This window comes from Rhea pennata, chromosome 3 (assembly GCF_028389875.1).
Source record: "Rhea pennata isolate bPtePen1 chromosome 3, bPtePen1.pri, whole genome shotgun sequence".
NCBI lineage: Eukaryota > Metazoa > Chordata > Aves > Rheiformes > Rheidae > Rhea > Rhea pennata.
Window position 1 is genome coordinate 124,407,016 of NC_084665.1, and position 22,392 is coordinate 124,429,407.

Sequence of the window (22,392 nt, forward strand, 5' to 3'; positions counted from 1 at the left end):
CAGGCGCAAACCCCGCCCCGCCCCGCCCGGCGCTGCAGTGCGCATGCGCCTGGCTGCGCGGGGCGGCAAAGCGGTTTCCCAACGGCTCGGCGGTTTGTTGCGGAGAGTCGGTCTCAGCGGGAGCGCTGAGGAGGCGCCGCGGGCGGTGAGTCCCGCAGGGAATGGTGCTGGTGCGCGAGGTTTATGCTCCATGTTACTGGCAGCAGCGGGGAGCCGGAGGCTTTTTTTGGCGGGGGAGTGACGGAGACTACAACTCCCGGCATGCATCGCGCCCAGCGGGTGGGGTGTGCGGGCTGGTGGGCAGCGCTGCATGCCGGGAGTTGTAGTCCTCCCGCCCTCTGCTTTCCGTGTTGGGGAGGGGGAGGTCCTGCTGTCGCGACAGCCGTCGCCGCGGCGATATGGCGCGGTGTCCTGAGGTGTCGTGCTACGAGTTGAAACTGGCGCTGGTAAGCAGGACTGCGGCCTCCATGTTACGGAGTTTTTTAAATGTTTTCTTGGTGTCTGCTGTGGCTGTCGCTGCTGGGGTGAGTGCCTGTCGTGTCGCGACAGAGGACTGCGGTCCGGTGAGCGGCAGCCCACCCTTTCCGAGCAGGCAAGAAGCAGCCTGAGGGAATGGTTGAAACAGTAGAAATAAGCGTGGATTTTTGCGCATCGGTGGGATGAAGCGGGCTTGGCAGGAGCACCCGAGAGCTGAAGGCGAACGTCCGTGGTGGGGGAGTTGTCAGGCGTCTCCCTGGAAGCTGTGAGTAGTGGAGTGGCACAAGAGGAGCTTCTGCTTGGCCTTGCTACCCTGGCAGTCGAGGAGGTCTCGCCTGCATCACGGTGCCTGATTTTGGACACGAGGCTTCAGGAGTGATGTAGGAGTTGGAGGAACAACAGTGGGAGTGATCAGAGCTCTAGCGAACTTGGCTTAGGAAGACGGACTACATTCAAGTCGTTCTGCTCAGGAAAGAGAAGGGTAGCGGGATGTAATGCTTACTTTCATCTTACTTTCATCAACAGATTAGGTGGTCCTGAGCACAACTACAATTAGGTTGTCATTACTTCCATTTGTCATGTAGCTATTAAATTTTTAAAAAGTGATGCAAAACACTCAGACTTCTCTAAAAGTCAGATGGAGATGTTCTTCTAATGCTCCTGCACTTAAACAAATACCCTGTGGTACATAATGCCTAAATGTTTGCATTTTTCCTTCCTTTTTCTTGATAATGTATGGTTTGTAATGGATTATAATTGCTGGGTTTTTTGTGTGTGTCCTGGAGGGCAGTGTTTTTTCCTCTTCCATTTGGTTTACAGATAATGAAACGCCGCTACACTTCTTCCGGTAAGACAGAGGAGACCGCTATTGGGGGAACAGTAAAAAAATCCCGTAAATCAATACCTCAGCAAGGGCCTTCCAGCAAAAATAAGGGAACAGATGGAAGAAAAAGAAAACAAAGTCAAAAAGGAGAGGTAATCACTGCTTTGGGTCAAACAGGTTAGAAAAGTTACCCAGGAGAAAAAGAGGGATTTTGCCCACTTTTTTCCTAGTGGGCTATGTAGAGAATATTTCATGAAATCAAGATAGTCCTCTTGAGGAAGTATCTTCAAGCTATCCTTAGAGATGCAATGCTGTAGCTACAAAATCTGGAAACCAGGAGGCAATGCGTGCTACTATGTGTTTGACCAGTAGAGGGAAGTATTGTCTGATAATTAACAAGAGGGCAAGCTGGCTGTGCTTTTGAGTACAGGGATAAAATGTGTGTTCCTTCACCTCAAGTGAAGCTGATTCAGTTCTGGAGAACATTCTTTGTTGTACACATTTGCTGTAAATTTTGCTTTTCAGAAGATCACTCAAACAGGCAAATGGAAAGCTAAGGAGCACAGGGACTATTCTCCTGCAGGTAGGAATGCATTCTTTCCTTATATTTGTCTTACAGCAGTTTAGTGCTTTGGAAAAACACTGGAATCAAGCAGTAATAAGTGGTATGTTGAAAAGATAGATGTATGAAATACACAATTGAAATAAGTTTAATGATTTTCTTTCTAAACAGCAAAAATGATTATTTGCAGTACAGTTTGGTCACTGCATTTATATAATGTGTGCTACATGTGCATGTATTAATTGTGTACTTTTGTTTGCAAGTAATATTCTCTTGTTCTGGGTGCTTGTGATTATTTTACATTTTAACTCCCTCTTCGCAGGTCTCTGTCTTATATCTTAAGTCTAGCATATGTGGCATTCAACATATAAATAAGACAAGGCCATTGAGTTTCCCATTTATTTATATTCCCACCCTCTTTATTTCATTCTGTGTTTTCTTACTTGTATCACTACTGATTTGGGAAAAATATCTGTTTAGAATTAAAGCTTTTATAGGAAAGAACCTTTTCTATTTTGTGTTTGCTACACAACGCTGTATTTACAACTGTGAAGTACAAGTAAGTACCACTTAACGTGGCTAGACAATGAGCTGGTATTTTTCTGAGAAGGAAAAAGCTTAGCTGACACATTTTTTTGATCACCAGATGACTGAATTATTTACTACAAATCTGTTTATCCGCATTTGATAAATCCTAAAACTTTCCTTTTTTTTTCCTTTCTTCTACTAATGCAAACAAAAGAAAATAGTTCTTCAAAAGAGATGAAGCTAACCAGCGCTGAAATAGCATGTTGGCAGACTCTCTCAGAGAGCAGCAAGCAGTTTCTGGAAGCTGTGATGGATTCAGTAATACTGTAAGTGCCAGATATCCTAGTAATTCTTTTCTGTCTGCTTCCCTAAGCAATAAAGTAAAACACTATTGCCTAAGCTGGAAAAGTGTTGAAGGTTTTTTTGGACAATGTTACTAGCTGTGTATGTTTTATCCAGTATAGTGTAATGCTTTTTTTATCTGAAGTTGGAAATTCTAATCTAGAGAGGTTTTGACTGTCTTTACTTTACTGGCTGAGATAGTTCTGCTTGCTGGCTCTCTGGTGAAAATTCTGCTTTATTTTCTTTCCAGATCTGTTCTGTGCCAACAAAGAGATAGGAAAGAAGATGTTCAGAAACACCTCAATTTATTGAAAGACAGGTAAAATTCTTTATTCTTTTTTTTTTTTTTTAAGGAAGGGAATGTGGTTTACTCAGTTATTTTGTACATGCTGATAAAATTGCTCCTGGGAACAATCACCTCTAGGAAGTATTGGAAGGGAGAGTTGATACAAAATCAAGGAGAGAAACATCTTGACAGTACTAGTCATACTTTCTTATTTTCGTAATACAGGATGCTGAGATTTTTCAAGACCTTAAAAGTACCTCCAGGGAAGTTGGGCAATCTAAAGAGTTTCTCGAGTCTTCAAGTGGCAGAGAAACAAACGCTTGAGACAAATGAAGAGTCTTTGATACAACTACAGGTATGAAAGGCAAGAATGGGAACAAAATGTGTCTTGTCTGTCTTCTGCTCCTCAGAGTATTGTAACCAGAAGGAGATGCTCCCTTATTCATCATTGTCATCCACATTCACTAGTAAGCAGTGTGTCTTTTTGACTGTTTTCTCAGTGATTCAGCTGGTGCTTTGGAGAAAAGATTGAGTTGTGAAGTCCTGACTGCTATATAAAGTACCATCAAGAGATGGAAGAGATGATAGTTCTAGTTCTGTAATCCTGTTAATTTCTTGTTCTAGGTTTTTTCTCTCTTTCTCCTCACCTCCCTCCTCCCCCCCCCCCTTTTGTTCCTCTCTAGTCTTTAGGACAATTTGTATGGGGACTCTTGCACAATATTTTATACACAAGTGGCACACCATCCTCAGAGCAGGTTTTATTGTTGTTTTTTCTTTTTTTCTGTCTCCTTTACCTTAGGAAGAAGTAACTGAAGCTGAACGATCAGCAGGACACATAGATGAAACTATCCAGCAACTACAGCACAAAATCCAGGTGCTCAGGAACAAGTTGAAGGAAGAAGAAGAAAAGGCTAGGAAGGTATTTACAACAAATGTTGCTGCATTTAGCTAAGGAGAAGGTGTTCCCAGTGCTAGCCCATCCAAGCTGTTTCTACAGAGAATATTATACAAGGGACGCCTCATCTACCCCTGGGAATGTACCTTTCAATCTTTCCAAAATCAATTGCAAAGCTAAGCAATTTAGGTTTTTAGAAATTGGATGATGACAGCTAGTTTTCTTCTTACCTGCATTCTTTATTTATTATTAATATTTTTTAATTTATTTCTTCTCCTCCTCCTAGGTATTCCAGGAAGATTGTAGTGGAGCACTGCACCTTCCAGAACTCCCCAAGCACAGTTTAAAGGCACCTACTCTGCAGGTGAGCAGGGGAGTGTATTTTCAGAGACACCTTGGCAGTGAGGAAGAGGGCAACAGAAAGTGCTTTTATCCCTTTGCCCCTTTTGGCTAAAGAGTTTATATATCTGAACGGTGTTTTGTTACATTTTTCATTCAGAACTATATGCTTGTGTGGGTTGTTTGTATGTGAGAGGATTTTTTTTTTCATTGTAATCTAGAAAGTATGCCATGTAAGGACCACCTGTGTCTTCCTAGTGACCATATAGTCTTAGGGAGCATGTAATCATTTCTGAAATAAATCACCATGTAATTCTGATGGAAAGAAGTCTGTTGCATTCTATGTCTTTGATTGCTCTCTAAACTTAAAGATAACTGTGCTACATTAGCCTGATGGAGTGAAATTCCTGTTGGAATCAGTAAAATAAATCTGTTTCTGTCATTGCCTATTATTATTAATATTTTTTTTTCTTTAGGAAGAAATCTTGAAGATAAAAAATAAGAATGGTCTTTTAAAGGATATGAACACTATTCAGCAGTCAGCTGAAATGAGGAATGTGTTAAGCCTCGTTGAAAAGATCTATGAGAAGGTGGACTTCATTTGAGAAACCAAATGCTTTAAGCGCAGGATAACCTCTGCTAGTATTCTGTGCTAACGCCGAACAACAGTTGTTCATCATGGAAATAGTGCTTTGTTCTTAAAGGTTTTATTCTTGTGACTGCTGAATTTCTGTTAAAACATTGTGTGTGAATATTGGAATGTAAATTCATAGATACTTTTGGGGACTCTAGTGATTTAGGTACTCCGTGAAGAAATTTTTTTTGGCCAGTGAGGACCTCTTCTAATGAAGATATATCTTCTTAGGGGAAGAAAGGAAAATGAGTTTTGGGTTTATTTGGGCAATGTATTCCATTGTATTTGGACTTTTATATCAAATCTGTAAATCAGTAAATGCAGTGCCCCTTCTGAAACTAACATTTGTTTCAGCGTTAAATCCTCTTTAAATTTGAAGCATGTAGTAAAGATAAGTCTATCTAATGCAGAGTTGCAAACCACCTTTGTAGCTTCATTACCTTTTTTTATTAAAAAGGCCTGCGCTGCAGGAGATTGATTTTTATCATCTGTAGACAATTACTTACATTTTCGATTTAGTGCTTTAAACAAGACATTTACACCTAGTTTATCCCTGTGGCTGTGGAAAGCAGATGAGAACATTTTGAAGTCAACTGTACATTTTCCCTATGGATTTCCATCTCTTTCTGTATTTGTCAATGGTAGCATTTCTCCATTAAAAGATCCAGTTATTATAAAGCACTTTCTCTAGCCAAATTGTCATCTGGAAAATTATCAGTGTTTTTGATATTGACTTACCAAGAAAACATTTGTTCATTTGTTTACAAGATACTGGTACCCTTAATGAGGCATAAGGTAATTATCTCTGTTCCCCTCTGAGAGATTAGAAGCTTTCTGTATAGTTGCTATGTGTAGGATCAGGGCAAGTGGGTATGATGGGTGTATCCACCGGTGACTACTAAATGGTTAGGAAGCAATACTGATACAGGAAGTCTCTGAATGTTGATTTACTTTTAAATCATACATGTTGATACTCTCAAGGACAGGATACTGAGCTCAGATTAACTTTGATTTAGCTATTTGCAGCATTTCTTATCTTCTCACTGGAAAGACTGTAATCAGAGTGCTTTTGCAGTTATTCCCAAATGGTTAGATCTTGATCTTAGTATCATAAAACTGGCCTGACAGGAATGATCAAAAAATCAGGCAAAGGGCCAACAGGGCTGCAATTCTGCTGCCCCAACACAATGCTTGTGGCTGCGCAGTTAGATTGATTTCCTGTTTGGCAAAATATGTCTCTGTTTGGTTCAGGTTTTTAATTCCTCATAGCATGAAGCTTAGCTCTGAGCATGAATTTGACCTCTGAGAAGAAAAAAGGTAACTCTCAAGTACATAGCAAATCCTTAATTGATACCAGTGCAGAAACATTAAACTTCTCAATGAAAAATTAAAGGTTCTTACTGGAGCTCTGTACTTTTGAACAAGCCGTTTAACACTGAATTAACTGTGCTTATGGAGTCCCTCCTCCTCAGAAGGTGTGGTTGGCTCTTGCTTTGAGTTCCGTGCTCCCCAAAAGAAATAAGAAAGCTTTTAGGAACGATATACCAGTTTGGAACAATCCAACTGTATTTTTAGTGTTAGTTTTTTTTCTATTACTCTGTCATTCCTCATGCAGAAGAAGCCACAAAGCGAATGCTTTTTCTTATCTCCCAACTTCAAGCTCATTTTTATACTCTGGAAGGACGAACTACAAGACTGTTTGGGTAATAAGGTAAGCAATCAGTTGGTCTGTCACCGCAGTATTTATTTTCAATCTAAATCTATTTCTAGACAAAGCTATAAGAAGCATCTTTCCATAAAAGTAGCTGTACACTTGAACACACATCAACATTATGTTTAGATATCATTGCACACACATTGACATAGCACTTCTGTGATGTGGAAGCAATTTACCCTTTGGAAATGGTGAGAAAATGGAATATAAGCTTCAAGAAAAGCAGATATGCACATGTAATTGTAGAAAGGAATTTTTTTTTACATTTTTGTGTTTGATGAAACAAGGGAATTTGGGGAGAGCTTGATACTGATGATAGATTACATTGATCCTGAAAGATTTTATCCCATCTAAGGCACGAGTGTGTTGATGTAACAATGTAAGGTTCACTATACTCCTCAGCATTGATCTGGGAAGCAAATTGCCTGTACAAATGTGTTCTTAACACTGTAGCTTATTCAGCCCTTAGTTTGTCTTCTGAGGACACCAATAAGCAACTTAGTGTTGGTTGTTAGATTGTTCTCCTGCTAAACAAACCCCTGTCACTTAGAAACTGGACTAAATGTCCAGCCTGGAAGAGAATTTCAAGCTAGGAAATGCAAAAATCTTTGGAAAGCAAAAAACCTAAAAAACTGGAATGTAATAAATCTTAGAAGGAAGACAGATCAGTCCATTTGTATTTAAAATAAGAACATAGAAGCCTTTTTCTATTGGTAACAGATCAATCATAATACAGTGATCTCAGAAAGACTGATTAATTTGTGGTAGAAGATCTGCTATAAGGCTCATAGGTATGGCTGATTTATATCATCCATGCCGAGACCCTTCTATATTTACAGCACTTAGTACTTATTTCCTACAAAATCATAGGAAAATCATGCTGAGTAACACCTACCCTGATATTTGTCCGAGTCAGTTGTGATCTATCTGTTGGATCAGTCCCTTTGCAGCAGCCAGAAGTGTCTAATAGACAAACATAAGATATAAGGCTAGATGACCACATAAATCTTTTTTACAGAATTTGCTGTTCCATCTGCAATCTTGAGTTGTGGTTGATTGCAAGATCCTTACTAGGCCAAAGATTAAAGGTGCTTGATGGCTACAATAATGTTACGCTCAGCTTGTAAAGATAAAGCACTGTAAGATGTAGTAGGATTTATAATTACAAAGTATTTCCTTTTGTTACAATTATATGGATTGATACAGATGACTAAAAGAGGGAATAGTGGATGTGATACTTCTGGGAAATTTAGGATTTGAACTCTCTGCTTGGACATTTTAATTAAAGTTATGTTTTGATGCTTCTCTTTTCTTTGGCAGACCATAATTAAATTATTTAGGATGGACTTGGCTTGCATTTGCAGAAAAGGTGACAAGAAGACAAATATTACCAAAGCAACTCTTTAAACAATAGGATTTGTGGCTGGCATTCTCATGGGAACTTCTCCACTGAAGAGCTTACTCTGGAGGATGCACTGTACCAAATCATAGCCTAATAAATTACAGGTTGAATGAACATAGATAGTATAAACTGTTCATTAGTAGCTAGTAAGAGAGCTCAACCATATCTAGGCTTAAAGAATTTAGTGGTAATGAAATGCTTTTTCTGGGTTTTAGCAGCAAAGGTTAACATGATTTTTTTGGTCAGACATGAGAAAGACTTCTTTGTCAATCTCTACATACCTGCCTAATGTTGCACAAGAAACCTGGGGTAGAACAATATATTAAACCCAGGACTTTCTTACTCCAACTTGATATGTGAAACACCATCACATCTCATTAGTCTGTGCACATCCATCTATTGAAAAAAAAAAATCTTTATTCCCCAAAAGCTTTCCATAGGAAAATGGAGACTTGTAGGAGTTGCTGTATTTTATGAAATTGTCAGTTATGTCACCCAGTTCCCATGCATTATTACTTTTCTGCATGACTTTTCACACCTTGTCTGTGTTTCCCAAGAAGGTCTGCAGGGAAGATGCTGCTGCTGAACTGTTCAATTAAACTGCAGATGCTGGAGAAAATGTTAATGTGTAGCTTCCCTGAGTCCCTCAAGGTAACACAGAGCTGACTTGTCTTTTTTTTGTGCTATTTTACTCCATGAATCAGGACATTCATCAAGGAATCAAAGTTTTGGGGAGATGGTTGTGGTTCTTGTGGACTGGCTAGTGTTTGTTGTTTAGATGACTACACCTGAGAGATCTGTTTGGTTCTGCTTATTAAAACAAATCCACATCTTTCAGTAAAAAAGAAGCAAACCAATCTACTCCCTCTCCAAAGCAACTTGAGTTGCTATTATTGGACGATGGTTTATCTGCATGATAGTATGTCTTACTGAAGTATGTGTATGTATTCATCTATGTTGTATGTGTGCCTGTGCTTGAAAATCTAAATATATGCTCTCATCTCTGTGTTCCTGGTTCAGTTGCTGGTTCATAAGGGGAGATGACAGGTACTACATTAATATGTCTCAAACTGTCTGTCTTCCCTTGACCCTTTATCCTGCAGGTTTATGGAGCTGTGATGCATATCAACCGAGGGAATCCTTTCAAGAAGGAAGTGGTGGTGGACTCATGGCCAAACTTCAAAGCTGTTATCACCCGGCCACAGAGGGAGGTAGACTGAGGTGTTCTTTATCTTTGTTCCTGAGCTGTGGATCCAACAAAGCTTCCTCTCAGCTTTGAGAGCTTTGTGGATGGGGCTAGCTTTAGCAGGAAATGGGTGGGGACCATAAAATGTAACAGGTGGATGCCAGCCGAAAGCCCACTTTAGGGAGTGTTCCTCTTTACTGAAATATATTGACTAGTAATTATAGGCTAATCCAAACTGTCTGTAAAGTGCATGCTGCAACTGATTGTAAACATCTTGAATGCACTGTCTAAAGAGTAACTTGCACAGCTTCTGCAGAGATTAATTTTACCTGCACTCATGCCACGTGAATGCACTTTCCCAGCTTTCTCTGGTATCTCTAGATTTTGTGTAGGCAGACAGAAAGAAAAGCCTAAGCTTGTGATAGGGAAGATACAGCTTCAAGGTGAATGAAGAATCTTTTCAGATCTTTTGTTTCATCACAGACCATGCTAAGGAGAAGCTTGGAAAGGGCATTGCTTCAGCCCCCTCTGTCCACCATTGAAGAGCAATCAGAGTTGCATGGATTTATCCTGGGGATAGTGGATGCCTCCCCGCCCCAGGCAAGGAAACAAGCTCTTGTTGGGCTGTAGTTTCATATTAGGTACTGCAGTTCGGCTTCCTGTGCTGTTAAATCCTTAGCACGTTCTTTGGGACAACCAGCTCTCTCCCCAACAACTCCTAGGCTAGCAAAACAGGAGTCAGCACAGGCGAAGGTCAATCCCCGGTTGGCAGTTTGGATATAGCTACTCTGTTTTGGAGGCTGAGACTTTAAGAGTATTGACATGACTTGACTGCTGTTTCAGCTCTTGACAGACAACAGGCCTTGGTGCTATTTTGTTTACCAGAAGAGATGTAGTCTAAGTATCCTGACCTTGGGGAGGTAAATAACACGGCATTGATTCTGGGAGAGACCAGCAGAAGGGGTGAGTTTTGATTAAGATTAGGCAAGAGTTTTGAGAAACTGCTGCCAAGCCTAGGTTACTGTGCCTGTATCTAGTGACTCCCTTGGGTACATGAGGGCTTATTTCTTTTGCTGCTTGCTGTTCTTAAGGCACTGTGGAGAGCAATAGATATTTCTGCTCTCTTGCTTGAGAGTCACTGCTGAAAATACCAAAGTAAGTATCCTAAAGAAGCCACTCTGAAGCTCCAATTATTTGTTTTATCTATGGAGTTGGATTTTGGTGAGTTTTGATTCTAGTAGGAAAGATGCATGGGAGAGGGGGAGATTTTTTAATTCCTCCATGTTTTTTCTCCTTAGAATGGCATGGATGACCTTGACCACTGTACCAATGCACATGCAGTTTTCTACCAGGAGCTACTGGAAAACACAAACACTATCAACTGGGGACAGATTTTTCAGATACAAGGTATAGTTCATCTATTCTGCTTTTCTAAACAAAGCGGAGCTGTACTATCTGTTTTGAAAAGTCTTAAGGCAGTGTAGGTCCTGTCACCCTACATTATATAAGGTTTCTTGTATTTATGTAAAGCACAAGATGCAGGATTGGGCTTCTCTAACTTTTCAATTTCATCCATGTTGTATTTGCTATCACCATCTCAAGTTCTACTTTCAATTATTTCCTTGCTGGAAGACACGTTTATTTATTTTATTTTATTTTGGTGACAGGATTCTGTAGATGACATATAGACTGAGCACTAGTGATTGTGAATGTGGTAACTAGAGGTCTTTTGAAAGTCAGCAGTTGGAAGCCAAACCTAATTCCCATTGAAATGGGAAACAAGATTGAAATTTTTAAAGGTGAAAGTTACTAATTAGTAAAACAACTTGCCTATGCAATAGGTGAATTCCTGGTGACTTGAAATTCCTGTATTAGGCCTGGCTAACTTACTAAGGCTCTAACTGAGTATAAGAGTTAGATGGGGAGGTTACTGGGAGAGGGTCTGTATATGTCCTTGTTGTTTTGGTGATCAGATTAGATGAATAGTGTGGCAGCTTCTGATCTTCAATTATATAAAGCTATGGCCATAGCATAGAGAGAATCTTGTTAGTAGTTTTGGAGGTTTCATATACCTGAATAGTTCCATAAAAGGTGTAATCTTGAGCTTTTATTTTCAAAATATGCTTTCTTTTTAAAGTATCTCCGTGTATAATTTTTTATACACACAGGGCTCCAGGATGGAATATGTGAAGCGTCTAGAACTGTGGCTTTAGCTAAACAGGTGGATGTGAAAACATCCTGTTTCCGGATGGTTATCCATTCAGACCCGGATACATTGCCAGATGTCAGACATCGGTATGTGTAATTATGCTGATAAATGTTATTGCTCTCGCAATATGTTTGCAAAAAGTATTCTTGCATTAAAATAATAGGAAGACTGATGGGCTTTCTCTGTGACTGGACCAAAATTTGACTGGGGAATGGCTTGGTAAAAAGGGACTACTACCTTAAATATTTTTCAAGGGTTTTCTTTAATCAAGGTATCATTTTGGCTGTTGTTTTTCCAGAATAGTCCCTGTCCCTTCCTCTCTTGGCATATGAATAGCTTCTAGAGGTTCCATTTCCATCTTCTTCGCATTTCCTGTGTTGAAGCTCCTTAGGTTTTATAGATGGATCTGAGATTCCTGCAAAGTGTTTTTCAGAAAAGGGCTTTACAGAACTGTTTGAAGGCCTTCTAAGTTTTCTAACATCCCTTTGCTTGTCAGATATTGGTCTGTCGTCAGAGAGGAAGAATAGGAGAACCAGAGGCTCAGTTTCTCCTGGAATTAATTTCTGAGCAGTAAATTTGAAATCCAGAGACGATCCACCAGTTTAGGAGGCTGAGAGATCAGAAATCAAATCCCTTCTACTCTCCTGTGGTGGCTAGTATGACACTTGGGCTATGTGCCTTCTTTAAATGTTGTCCACTCCTCCTGCAAGGATTAAAAACACTCTGGAGTGTGTTGTGTGTACTTAAGACTTCACATTTGCAAAGATCTAATGCAGAAAACATTTTATTCAGAAGAAACAATGCAATTTAAACTCCCTCCTGGGATGTTTTTAAAACCTTATTTATATTAGATTGTTACTAGGACTGGGAGATAACTTGTCGATGACTTAAATGGAAAGTGTAGAGGGGCCCTCTCCTACTCAATGATTCTCAGACCTCCAGCCTAATGAACTCAACTATCTTTGATTCCCCTTGCTGGTATGAAGTTGGAAACTATTCAGCTAGAGATGGTGTCTTTAAACATAGTGCAGTTGCTTAGAGAATATTAGGAACAGCTTTATGCCTAATACATTTATTGTACTATTTCTTAGGATGGACCCTAAATTAACCGTGGCTTATCTGAACATCTCCCATGCCAACTTGCTCAATGAAACCTGGTCACGAGGAGGCAATCCAAGGTGCCAGCAGTACCTTGCTAACCTCATTTGCTGCTTCCCCAGTGTTTGTGTCTTGGATGACAAAGGATGTCCCCTCTCCTGGAGCCTGACAGACCAGTTTGCCACTATGATTCATGCTTATACTCTTCCAGAGCATCGGAGGAAGGGTTATAACAGGCTTGTAGCTACGACTTTAGCTAAGAAATTACATAGCAAGGGCTTTCCGGCACAGGGCAACGTCATGGAGACCAATACGCCATCTGTAACATTGCTAAAAAGCATGAATGCCCAGTTTCTTCCCTGCTCATTTTTTAGAATGATTCATACACCTTTTCATTTTTTATCTAAACCTCACTTATAGCCCTACACTTCAATTCTTTATGCATTATAGGAATTATTTGGTGACATTTAACAACTTGAGTTATATCAGAAGTCAGACAAGAGGATCCTGCGTAAACCTAAAATCAAACATAGTAATTGCTTGTGACTTCTCTGCTCATGGCAAACTGCTTATGGCAAATCCAAAAGACTCAGGAATGGATGTAGGGTTAATAGTTTTGTTGTAATTCAGTTCTAATTGATATTCCTTTTGTACTGCCTCTGATTGAAGAATTCCTTCTGTATATCCTCTGTATAACCACTTTCTGGAATACCTATAACAGAATCCCTGGACATCTTTATCCCCATCTGTCTCACTTCATATCAGGCCTCAGGCCTCTCCTTTCCCTAGGATGAATTAAGAGACTACTCTGAATTTAAGAAGAAGAGAAACTTGTAAGAGTAATTAAAAGATAATTAAAAAATAAATTTGAATTCAAAGAAAAAAGCTTTATAAAAGAAGTCTTTCAGTATCCAATACAGGAAAAATGACCTGGATGAGGGGATGGAGTGCCTCCTCAGCAAGTTTGCTGATGATCTCAAGCTGGGAGGAGTGGGTGACAAACCCGAGGGCTGTGCTGCCATTCAGAGAGACCTGGACAGGCTGGAGAACAGGGCGGAGAGGAAATGGGAATGGGCAGAAACTGAAGCACAGGAAGTTCCGCCTGAACGCGAGGGGGAATTTCTTCACTGTGAGAGTGACAGAGTGCCTGGACCAGGTTGCCCAGAGAGGTTGTGGAGTCTCCTTCTGTGGAGATCTTCAAGGACCGCCTGGACGCAACCCTGTCTGACATGGTCTAAGTGACCCTGCTGAGCAGAGGGGTTGGACTAGATGATCTCCAGAGGTCCCTTCCAACCTTACTGATTCTGTGATTCTATACCAATATCAAACTTGCCTAAAATTTGGCAAGCAAAAACTGTGTGATATTTTCATTGTCTCTCAGTCAAGAGAGCCCAAGTAGGGATGTATCTTTAAGGGGAATGACAGCATTTTCTAGGCACATAGACATCTACACTTTGCTAAATCCTGAATGCTGTTGATGAAAATTCTGGTCTCAGTGGAATGAATGAATGAGGATTTTACATAGGTCTCCTGGAGCTGAACTTTTACGCTTTTTGATTTGATACTTAGAGGATTTTCTGTCTGCGTTATGGTTGAACTGTACCACTCTAGAGAGCGCTTGGGAGCAACAGTAAAGATGCTATAATAGACAGCTCTGGGAGAATGTGTGAAGGTCTCATGTTTGCTAAAGCTGGTAAGTCTTTTATACAAGAGCCTCCTGGGAGAATAATAATATGACTGAGAAGTTGTTCCTTGAGGAGCACAACTAGAAAAGCCAAGTTACCTATCATATAAAATGCAATGGGTGCTTCATGTGTTCGGCCAAAGGCATCTAGTGCCCAAGGGTATCTTTCCTGATCTGCAGCTGCTGCTCCAGAAGACAAGTGTCACATCAGTCACATTTGCTAGCTCCATGTAGATGGAGTGTGTGACTCATTATACTAGGTGATTATCCTAGACTTGTGATTTCTTAGCAGAAATGTAAGATGAGAAAACATGGTGGCAGTAAAGCACAATTTAACTGAAAAATGCAAGTTATGGTAGATAGCATCGTGAGTGTCAGACACAAGGATTTAAATTAGTACGCAATGAAGAGCTATGTGTAACTCCATAAAAAGGGATGGGGCCTGGTTTGATAGGCTTCCACTTGGGAAGCTGCCACTCATGTATCCGTACAGCAAATTTTTTAGCTAATTTCCTGACTGGCATCTGCAGGAGCTATTTCACCTGTGTGTGTCATGTTGCAGCTTTGTTTTGCACTTAAACTACTTGTCCTTTCTTCACATAGCTGCTTTGTTATCTCCCTGTCCTCCTTCACTAATTCCACTTCCATGTAGTCCATTAGCTAGGAAAGGCTGTTATCTGAATCTCAGTGCAATTCATGTGCAGGGTATGTACAATTATTTTTCACTGAATCTTAATCCTGAATCCTTCAGATTTGGTCCAAGCCGGCTTAACCAAGATCACACAAAAAGACAGACATAATGTAAAGAATTGAGCCTGGGTTAACTGAGACCCAAGCTAGTGCTTTAGCCACAGGCTTAATAGAAAATCCTGTTTTCGTTTCCAGATCAGTTACACCATAACAATGCATTAGCTTTGTAAACTTGTTAAGTAATAATGAAATAAATACTTCAAAAAAACAACCAGCTCATCAAATACTGTGTTGTCCTCAGTGGGGAATTAAGTAATGGGTCAATTCCCCTCCATTCTCCATACATGGTGTGATAATAGCTAATACAATGAGGTTACACAATGTTGGCTTCTACCAAGCATTGAGCATCAGAGGGGCCAGGAAGCAAGTTTGTTGTTATACAGAGCACTCTGACAGACATTTATGTTTATTTTTATAGGGATGATTCCACTGAAAATCTCTAATTCTGAGTGAATAAAATTGTCTTCTTCCTAGTCTCTGTGTTAGGGTATAATGCAGATTTCCACTTATCTCAGTAGTGATGAAGTTCGTTTAAAATTTAAAAGATCTCCTTGATACCAAGCCTGAAGGAGCAGGATGGTTCCTCCTGTGTGGAGGTAGTGCTGACAACTGTGTTGAGTTTGGCAGATAACGGAAGTTCAAGATATTCTGTCCTTGAGTAGAATAGATATAGGAATTTTTTCTGGCTGTAGCATTTTTCATACCATTAAGTATTGCGGAACTGGGCCAAGAGTGAATAGAGCACGCATAAGAAATAAGTTCAACTAAAGGCCGTGGTGAGGAAGACTATTGATGACCACCAGAGGACCCTAGAAGACCACCCGAGGGCAGGAATGTGCATGCGTCAATGACATTTACATATGATAATGAAGTTCTTGAATAAGTAACGAATATATTGATAAATTCTCAGAAAAATAATGAATATGTATGCATCAGTTGTATTTAATCTCTAAAGCTAGACTCCTTGGCACACACATGAGGTGGAGAGAACCCCTGTGCATCCAGCACCATCATAATAAAGAATGCCTGCTTTCTAACGCTCTGAAATTGAGTCTTAGAGAGTTTGATTTGCTGACTTACAGTAACATCCTAAGTCTGGAATCATTGTCTTTGTGGTGCTCATCAGTTTTCTGTGAAGAAAAGAGAAAATAAAGCTTGCTGGTTGGTTAAGCTGGGTTTACAGCTCTATGTAAACCAGCCTGTATGTATCTCATTCTGGTGAGCCTGATACTGGACCAGTGAAACATCTGCCTGATGAGCCTCCTCCACTGCCCTGCTGATGCAGGAGATGACATTTGAAGCCCTCTCTATCTGGGGCTATCCTCCTCATCTCCTGAAGCACAACCCTGTTCAACATAGAATGAAAGAGTGATTTATGCCAGCTGCAATTACAAACTGGATGATAGCAACAAGCAGCACAGAGACATTTGTCAACTGCATGTTGCATGTTTTGCAAGACACCTGTTTTTTCTATTGTTTATCCAGGGAGAAGTCCTTTGTGGTTTTCTGCTAGATAACATAAGCTCTTCCCACTCAACATCTCATCTCTGATGCATTTTCTAGAGTTCTGACTGTTTTTGTGTCTTTTTTTCAAATTTTCAGCAGATTGCCTTCTCCTTTGGCCAGATCTGTTGCAGCATTATTTGTTTTCCTGTCCAGTTACTATTCCAGGAGTCTGGGAAGAAACACAGTTATGGTGAAAAGTTTTGTGAATTCAATTGATTTTAAGTCTTCTGGGAAGAAAAGCTTTTAGCTATGTATATCCTGTCATACAGTAATCAATACTATGGATACCTCAGAGCTGGCTGGCTGCAAAGCATTGCTCTTGAAAGTACTGATGGCTCTGGGATGAGATGGAAACGAGGACTTAATGCCAGTGCTTCAGAATCTGATTTTATTTCCAGATACATTTCAAAACCAAATTCCAGAGGACATTTGTAACTTTTACAGTTTCTCTATATTGTATAAATTAATTCAACTGTCTCTGGAGGATTACCTGCTTTTCTAAAGATATGTTTCTGCCTTGGTCTAGACCACTTCAGTACCTTGCAGAAGACAGATAGTTCCAAATGGGAGAACCCATGTTTCACAGAGCATCTGGTCCAGTCCTTTCTGGTTTTCTTTTGCACTTTAAAAATCACTAGACTTTATTATTTAGTCAGTATTTGCAAGCTTTTCATGTTACAGCCTCCAGTTATAGAGTGTCTATTTACCCATCTATCCCCAGAGACAAGCAAAGAATGATGCAGCAGCAGTTTCCTCTTGATAATTTGCCTTGTGAGCAATGTGCCACTGTTGTGGAAACTGCTTCCACCACACTGCATTGGTGCCTTCTACTCATAATAAAGTACACCAGAAAGCATCATGCCATCAAATGTCATCTAAAAAGGCTGGATCTTAGCTCACATCCTTCTACTGGGAAAGAGGGCAGTGGGAGACTTACTGTACCACCCTGCCAGTGACAGGGAGTTGTTGTGCTTTCTGTCGCACCTGTGTCAAAACTGTGTTTGGTTCATCTGAATTCAAAACCAGTCTGGCTAAAGCAGCCAGGTCTGACCTCCCAACTGACCCTGTTTTGAGCAGGAGGTTGGCCTAGAGGCCTTCGACAGTCCCTTCCAATCTGAATTATCCTGTGGTCCTATGAGTCTATTTGTGTTCCAATTTTGCACCACAGTTTTGCTTTTTCAAATTCAGCAGAATTCGAATAGGTGTAACTAGAAGCAACATGTGGCTGTGAAGAGAATATCTGTGTTTATAGTTGCTATATTCTGGTGAATTTGCTATATACCTCTCATATTTGGAGGAAATCTCTGTGTGAACATGTTCCCAGCACTGCTTGTAAAGTTCCTCAGTCCTGAGTTAAGATTCAGTTGTTTAAATACTAATGGAGGACAATTCATATTTAGGTTTAAGCTTGTGTTTACCTACTGAAATGGAAGGGGCCATGTTGATAACACCTGACAGGAGTCAGGTCCAGCATAAAAGGAGTCCTATTTCTTTCTTTTTTTCTTTTCTTTTCTTCTCTTCTTCTTCTTTTTTTTTTTTTTTTTTTTTTTTTTTTTTAAGGAGATTAGCTAAAGCCTGAGGGAGAACCAGCTTTTGCAAATCTGGTTTTCAAGGAAGGAGAACAGAGAGGTGGAAGAGAGCCAAAAGTAGAATAAAGACTCCAGGTGTTGGAAAGGGACTGTGTAAAGCTGAAAATTCCTGACGTCATCTGGGAAACAGAGAAAAAGAGAGGAAGAAAGAAAAAGGGAGGGAAAAGAAGGTTTGAGGGGTTAGCCTGTTGGAGAGACAAGGTTGGACTTTGAACTTGAGAAAATGGGCCATGAGCTTCAGAAGAAGGATCTTAGCCTTTAGAATGGTTCTGAAGAGCCTAGAGAGGAAATCTAGGGCTACTCATTATATTACCTGTATTTTCTTATTTTTTCCCAGTATTGACAGAAATGATGGTTTTAGTCCTGTGTGAAATCTAAAGTAACGGGACTCCATTTCTGTGAAGGTTTAATGCAGAAAATGTGTGCCCTGGAGGTGTATTATAGAAAGCAAGAGAGAGAAAAATGCTGTCTAGGCTATTCCAAGAAAATGTAAATTACTTAATACTTAATACTTAAATTACTTAATTACAAAGACTATTGGCTCTTCCTCCCAAGGTTTTCCTATCCTCTAAGCAACTGGCTCAACGTATGCCAACCTTGTCACTCAGATTTCCTTTGATTCAGACAGTCTTGGCTAGAGACATAACAGTGGCATGTTGCTGGGCAAATAACTGCCAGGGATGGTCTGAACAACGGCTGTCAAGCTGCTAAAAATTCAAAGAATATGAGCTCTGGCTTCACATAGGTACAAATCTTCGCATTTCCCAGCTGGTTGACATGCTATACATGCTGCTTTTCTTCCTTGCATCTGTTTTGGTGTCACTAACAGTGTGATCTAATAGGTTAAACTAACAAATCTTAGGAGGGTTGGTGAACAGCTTGCATACATAGACCTTTAGAAGAGCCAGAATCACTCCAGGGCTAGATGCCTGCAGGTCTGGGAGAGGGCTGTGCTCATGGCATGCACATGCTAGTTCCAGAGTGACATGACCTGCCGTGTGCATGCCTCACAGGATGGCACTAATGGAGGTCCTCTCCCCTTGCTAAATCTATGCCTGGAGCAGAGTAGGAGGCCAAAGTGCTTTTTTACAAAGGATTTTTAAATATCAACTGATCCTAGACTAGAAATTCCAAAATTCTCTAGAAGGGGGAAAAAAAGTTTGGATTGCTAATATGCAAGGAATCCATATTCCAAATATATAGCTTATTAAGTTTCATATTGCCTTTATATATATGAATGCACAAACTAGTGGAAAGGTGAAGCCGCTCTCACTTGTATTTGTTGTGCCCTTTGAAACAAAATGTATGTCTGAATCACTCGTGCAGGACTGACAGATACGGTTTCAGAAAACCATGGTATGATTCCTCTTCCTAATATTTTTTTTCAATTTCATATATTTTTTTGAGCAAAGTGTACATTCTCAACAGAAGAGAGCTAGTGGCCTAAGACAAAGAGAATTTCTAAACAGTCACAGAAAAATGACTCAAAGAAAAGTGAGAATTGCAGGCCTCCATAGCAGGTCTGTTCACAGTCTGAACATATCAAGAATATAATCCTTGTCTTTTACAAGTCCAGGTAAGTTCTGCCATTGCTTTTGCTGGGACAAGGTTTCTATCTCTATGTTCTATCTTGTTCAACACAATTAAACCATTTTTGTGCAAGCTGTGTAGATGCTTTATTTATAGAGAGAAGAAATAATTTTCAGGTATATTCAATTAGTGGGTGTTTGATCTGCAGAGAGAAAATAGGCAGCTAATAAGTTGTGATACCTCAACAAAGAGACTCGAGTGGTCATACAATACATGATCCTGCCATAAGAAAGGCAGAATTTCAGGTTACTTAGGTAGTTAAATCTTTTGGAAGAAAAAGTGTGGTCAGTTCAGAGAAGACTGTTGACTTTCCAGTCAAAACCCCCCATTGGAAAGTCAAGATAGGGGAACTTATTGAGACACTAATATGACATTTGTAGCTTCTGTCTGCTTGACTTCTGAATTGTGTTTAAGAGAAGAAAGTTTAATGGAAATGGATTATCTCCTCCTCCTGCTTTTTGAAGTAGTGCCAGTTAACAGAAGAGCAGAAGGTTGAAAATCCACCTAGTCTATGAAGAATACATACTTGAGACTAGGGATAAGGCTCTACTGTGTTAAAGGCACAGATTCTTGATCTCCCTCAAATGTCTGTTCAGTGCTTCTGTAACATGCCTCGTTATAACATGATGTCTAATGTCTAGTTTGAATCTCTTATTGCCATTCAAGCTTTTTGCTTCTTGTCCTGTTCCCAGTAGATATAAAGAAAAGCTTTTCCTTTCCTCTATGCAGATACTGACAGCATTCAGGACTTTAACTCCACGTTGCCTTCTACTTTCCTTACCACTGTCACCTTTAGTGTTTCCAAGATAATCGTTACTGTTTCTGAGTATGTCAGCCAATATTTTCAGAGCCAGGACACTTGGCCGAGCACTGGAGCCTGATTGTCCCTGTTATTGAAAGGTGGGTGGTCTTTGGTACAATTTTAGCCCAGTAGACTTGCTTGTTGACCCAAGGAGTCATGATTTGGGGTCTAGCATGGACCAGGGACTGTTCTTATGAGGCAGTTCAGATGCAGTTACTCTGTTTTAAGAGTTAAAGGAATTCAGTAGTGTGAATGTGAGGGACCATGCCAACTGGCCTTAGGAGGTACAGGAAAAGTTTCAGGAGGCAGAGAATCCAGCACTCTTGCATACATTTTTTCCAACAATTAGTTATTCTTTTTGGATATGCCCTTTTGTCTGAACTTGGGAGAAGTTGGAGATGCAAAGCTATGGGGGCTACCACAAAGAAATAGAAGTATCAGGGAAGGTTATATGTGCAGATCCAAACCCACCTGGCTACCTAGACTGAACAGTTGTTCTATACTGAGAAACTAGCTGGCTGAAAGGCAGAGCTCAGAGAGTTGTCATCAGTGGCATGGAGTCTAGATGGAGGCCTGTGGCTAGTGACATCCCCCAGGACTCAGGACTGGATCCCATCCTGTTCAACTTCTTCATCAATGACCTGGATGAGGGGACAAAGTGCCTCCTCAGCAAGTTTGCTGATGATACCAAGCTGGGAGGAGTGGGTGACTCACCCAAGGGCTGTGCTGCCATTCAGAGAGATCTGGACAGACTGGAGAACAGGGCGGAGAGGAACCTCCTGAGGTTCAACAAGGGCAAGTGCAGAGCCCTGCACCTAGGGAAAAATAACCCCATGCACCAGTACAAGGAAGGGACTGACCTTGTGGAGAGCAACTCTGCAGAGAAGGACCTGGGAGTGCTGGTGGATGACAAGTTGACCATGAGCCAGCAATGTGCCCTTGTGGCCAAGAAAGCCAGAAGTCTCCTGAGGTGCATTAGGAAGAGTGTTGCCAGCAGGTGGAGGGAGGTGATCCTGCCCCTCTACTCAGCTCTGGGGAGGCCTCATCTCAAGGACTGTGTCCCGTTCTGGGCTCCCCAGGACAAGAGAGACATGGAGCTACTGGAGAGAGTCCAGCGTAGGGCTACAAAGATGATCTGAGAGCTGGAGCATCTGCCCTGTGAGGAACGGCTGTGAGAGCTGGGCCTGTTCAGCCTGGGGAAGAGCAGACTGAGGGGGGATCTGATCAATGTGTAGAAGTACCTGAAGGGAGGGTGTCAAGGGGATGGGGACAAACTCTTTTCAGTTGTCCCGTGTGACAGGACAAGAGGCAATGGGCAGAAACTGAAGCACAGGAAGTTCCACCTGAACGTGAGGCGGAATTTCTTCCCTGGGAGAGTGACGGAGCGCTGGACTAGGTTGCCCAGAGAGGTTGTGGAGTCTCCTTCTGTGGAGATCTTCAAGGCCTGCCTGGACGCAACCCTGTCTGACATGCTCTAGGTGACCCTGCTTGAGCAGGGAGGTTGGACTAGATGATCTCCAGAGGTCCCTTCGAACCTTACTGATTTTATGATTCTATGAACTAAAGCTCTGAATTTCCTGCATCCAACACAGCAGCTTTGAGGTGCTTGTTCTTAACTAGGATAGTGCACGATAGGCACAGCTTCATGGTCCAAAAATAAAATTGTAAATCTGGCCTTGGAAGCCTTCCTGGGGAATATGCTTTCAACAAAAACACATTATTAAGTTAAAATTAAAGTAAGAAGGTGAAAACTGAGGGTCTTTGTTGTTTTGTCCACAGGAAGTGTCCTCTCCACAGTTAATAAATAAATAAATAAATGAATAAATAAATAAAGGAATGCCACTTTGTTTTAGAGGTACTGGAAACATTCATTAAGATTTAATGTTATGAATGATTTTGGCCAAAGAATTAAGAAGGCAGAAATCATGAAAATGTCGTCTGAAATCTTTTGAAACAAACAGATGCTGATTACAACT

The 22,392-nt window shown here is 40.7% G+C and overlaps 2 protein-coding genes across 3 annotated transcripts; both read left to right on the forward strand.

The window, feature by feature from the left end:
• The first annotated feature begins 63 nt into the window (after positions 1-63).
• Positions 64-5,564, forward strand: CENPQ (centromere protein Q). 2 transcript variants are annotated; one of them, XM_062571207.1, is made up of 9 exons: positions 64-145; positions 1,297-1,452; positions 1,826-1,883; positions 2,605-2,716; positions 2,983-3,051; positions 3,244-3,373; positions 3,818-3,937; positions 4,200-4,277; positions 4,729-5,564. In XM_062571207.1, the coding sequence occupies exons 2-9, from the start codon at positions 1,300-1,302 to the stop codon at positions 4,855-4,857; spliced, it is 849 nt and encodes a 282-aa protein (XP_062427191.1). In that variant the 5' UTR covers positions 64-145; positions 1,297-1,299; the 3' UTR covers positions 4,858-5,564. The 2 variants fall into 2 exon arrangements, with proteins under 2 accessions (XP_062427191.1, XP_062427190.1); XM_062571206.1 differs by lacking the exon at positions 64-145 and adding an exon at positions 365-446.
• A 2,950-nt stretch (positions 5,565-8,514) lies between these two features.
• GLYATL3 (glycine-N-acyltransferase like 3) lies at positions 8,515-12,915 on the forward strand. The gene is made up of 5 exons (XM_062573123.1): positions 8,515-8,653; positions 9,106-9,213; positions 10,487-10,595; positions 11,357-11,483; positions 12,489-12,915. The coding sequence occupies exons 1-5, from the start codon at positions 8,576-8,578 to the stop codon at positions 12,913-12,915; spliced, it is 849 nt and encodes a 282-aa protein (XP_062429107.1). The 5' UTR covers positions 8,515-8,575.
• Positions 12,916-22,392: the final 9,477 nt, after the last annotated feature.

Coding starts and splice junctions, on each gene's coding strand:
- CENPQ (XM_062571206.1), top strand. CDS start 399: ATGGCGCGGTGTCCTGAGGTGTCGTGCTACGAGTTGAAACTGGCGCTG. Junction 1,884..2,604: donor CAGGGACTATTCTCCTGCAG/GTAGGAATGCAT, acceptor TGCAAACAAAAG/AAAATAGTTCTTCAAAAGAG. Junction 3,374..3,817: donor AGTCTTTGATACAACTACAG/GTATGAAAGGCA, acceptor CCTTTACCTTAG/GAAGAAGTAACTGAAGCTGA.
- GLYATL3 (XM_062573123.1), top strand. CDS start 8,576: ATGCTGCTGCTGAACTGTTCAATTAAACTGCAGATGCTGGAGAAAATG. Junction 8,654..9,105: donor GCTTCCCTGAGTCCCTCAAG/GTAACACAGAGC, acceptor TTTATCCTGCAG/GTTTATGGAGCTGTGATGCA. Junction 11,484..12,488: donor TTGCCAGATGTCAGACATCG/GTATGTGTAATT, acceptor ACTATTTCTTAG/GATGGACCCTAAATTAACCG.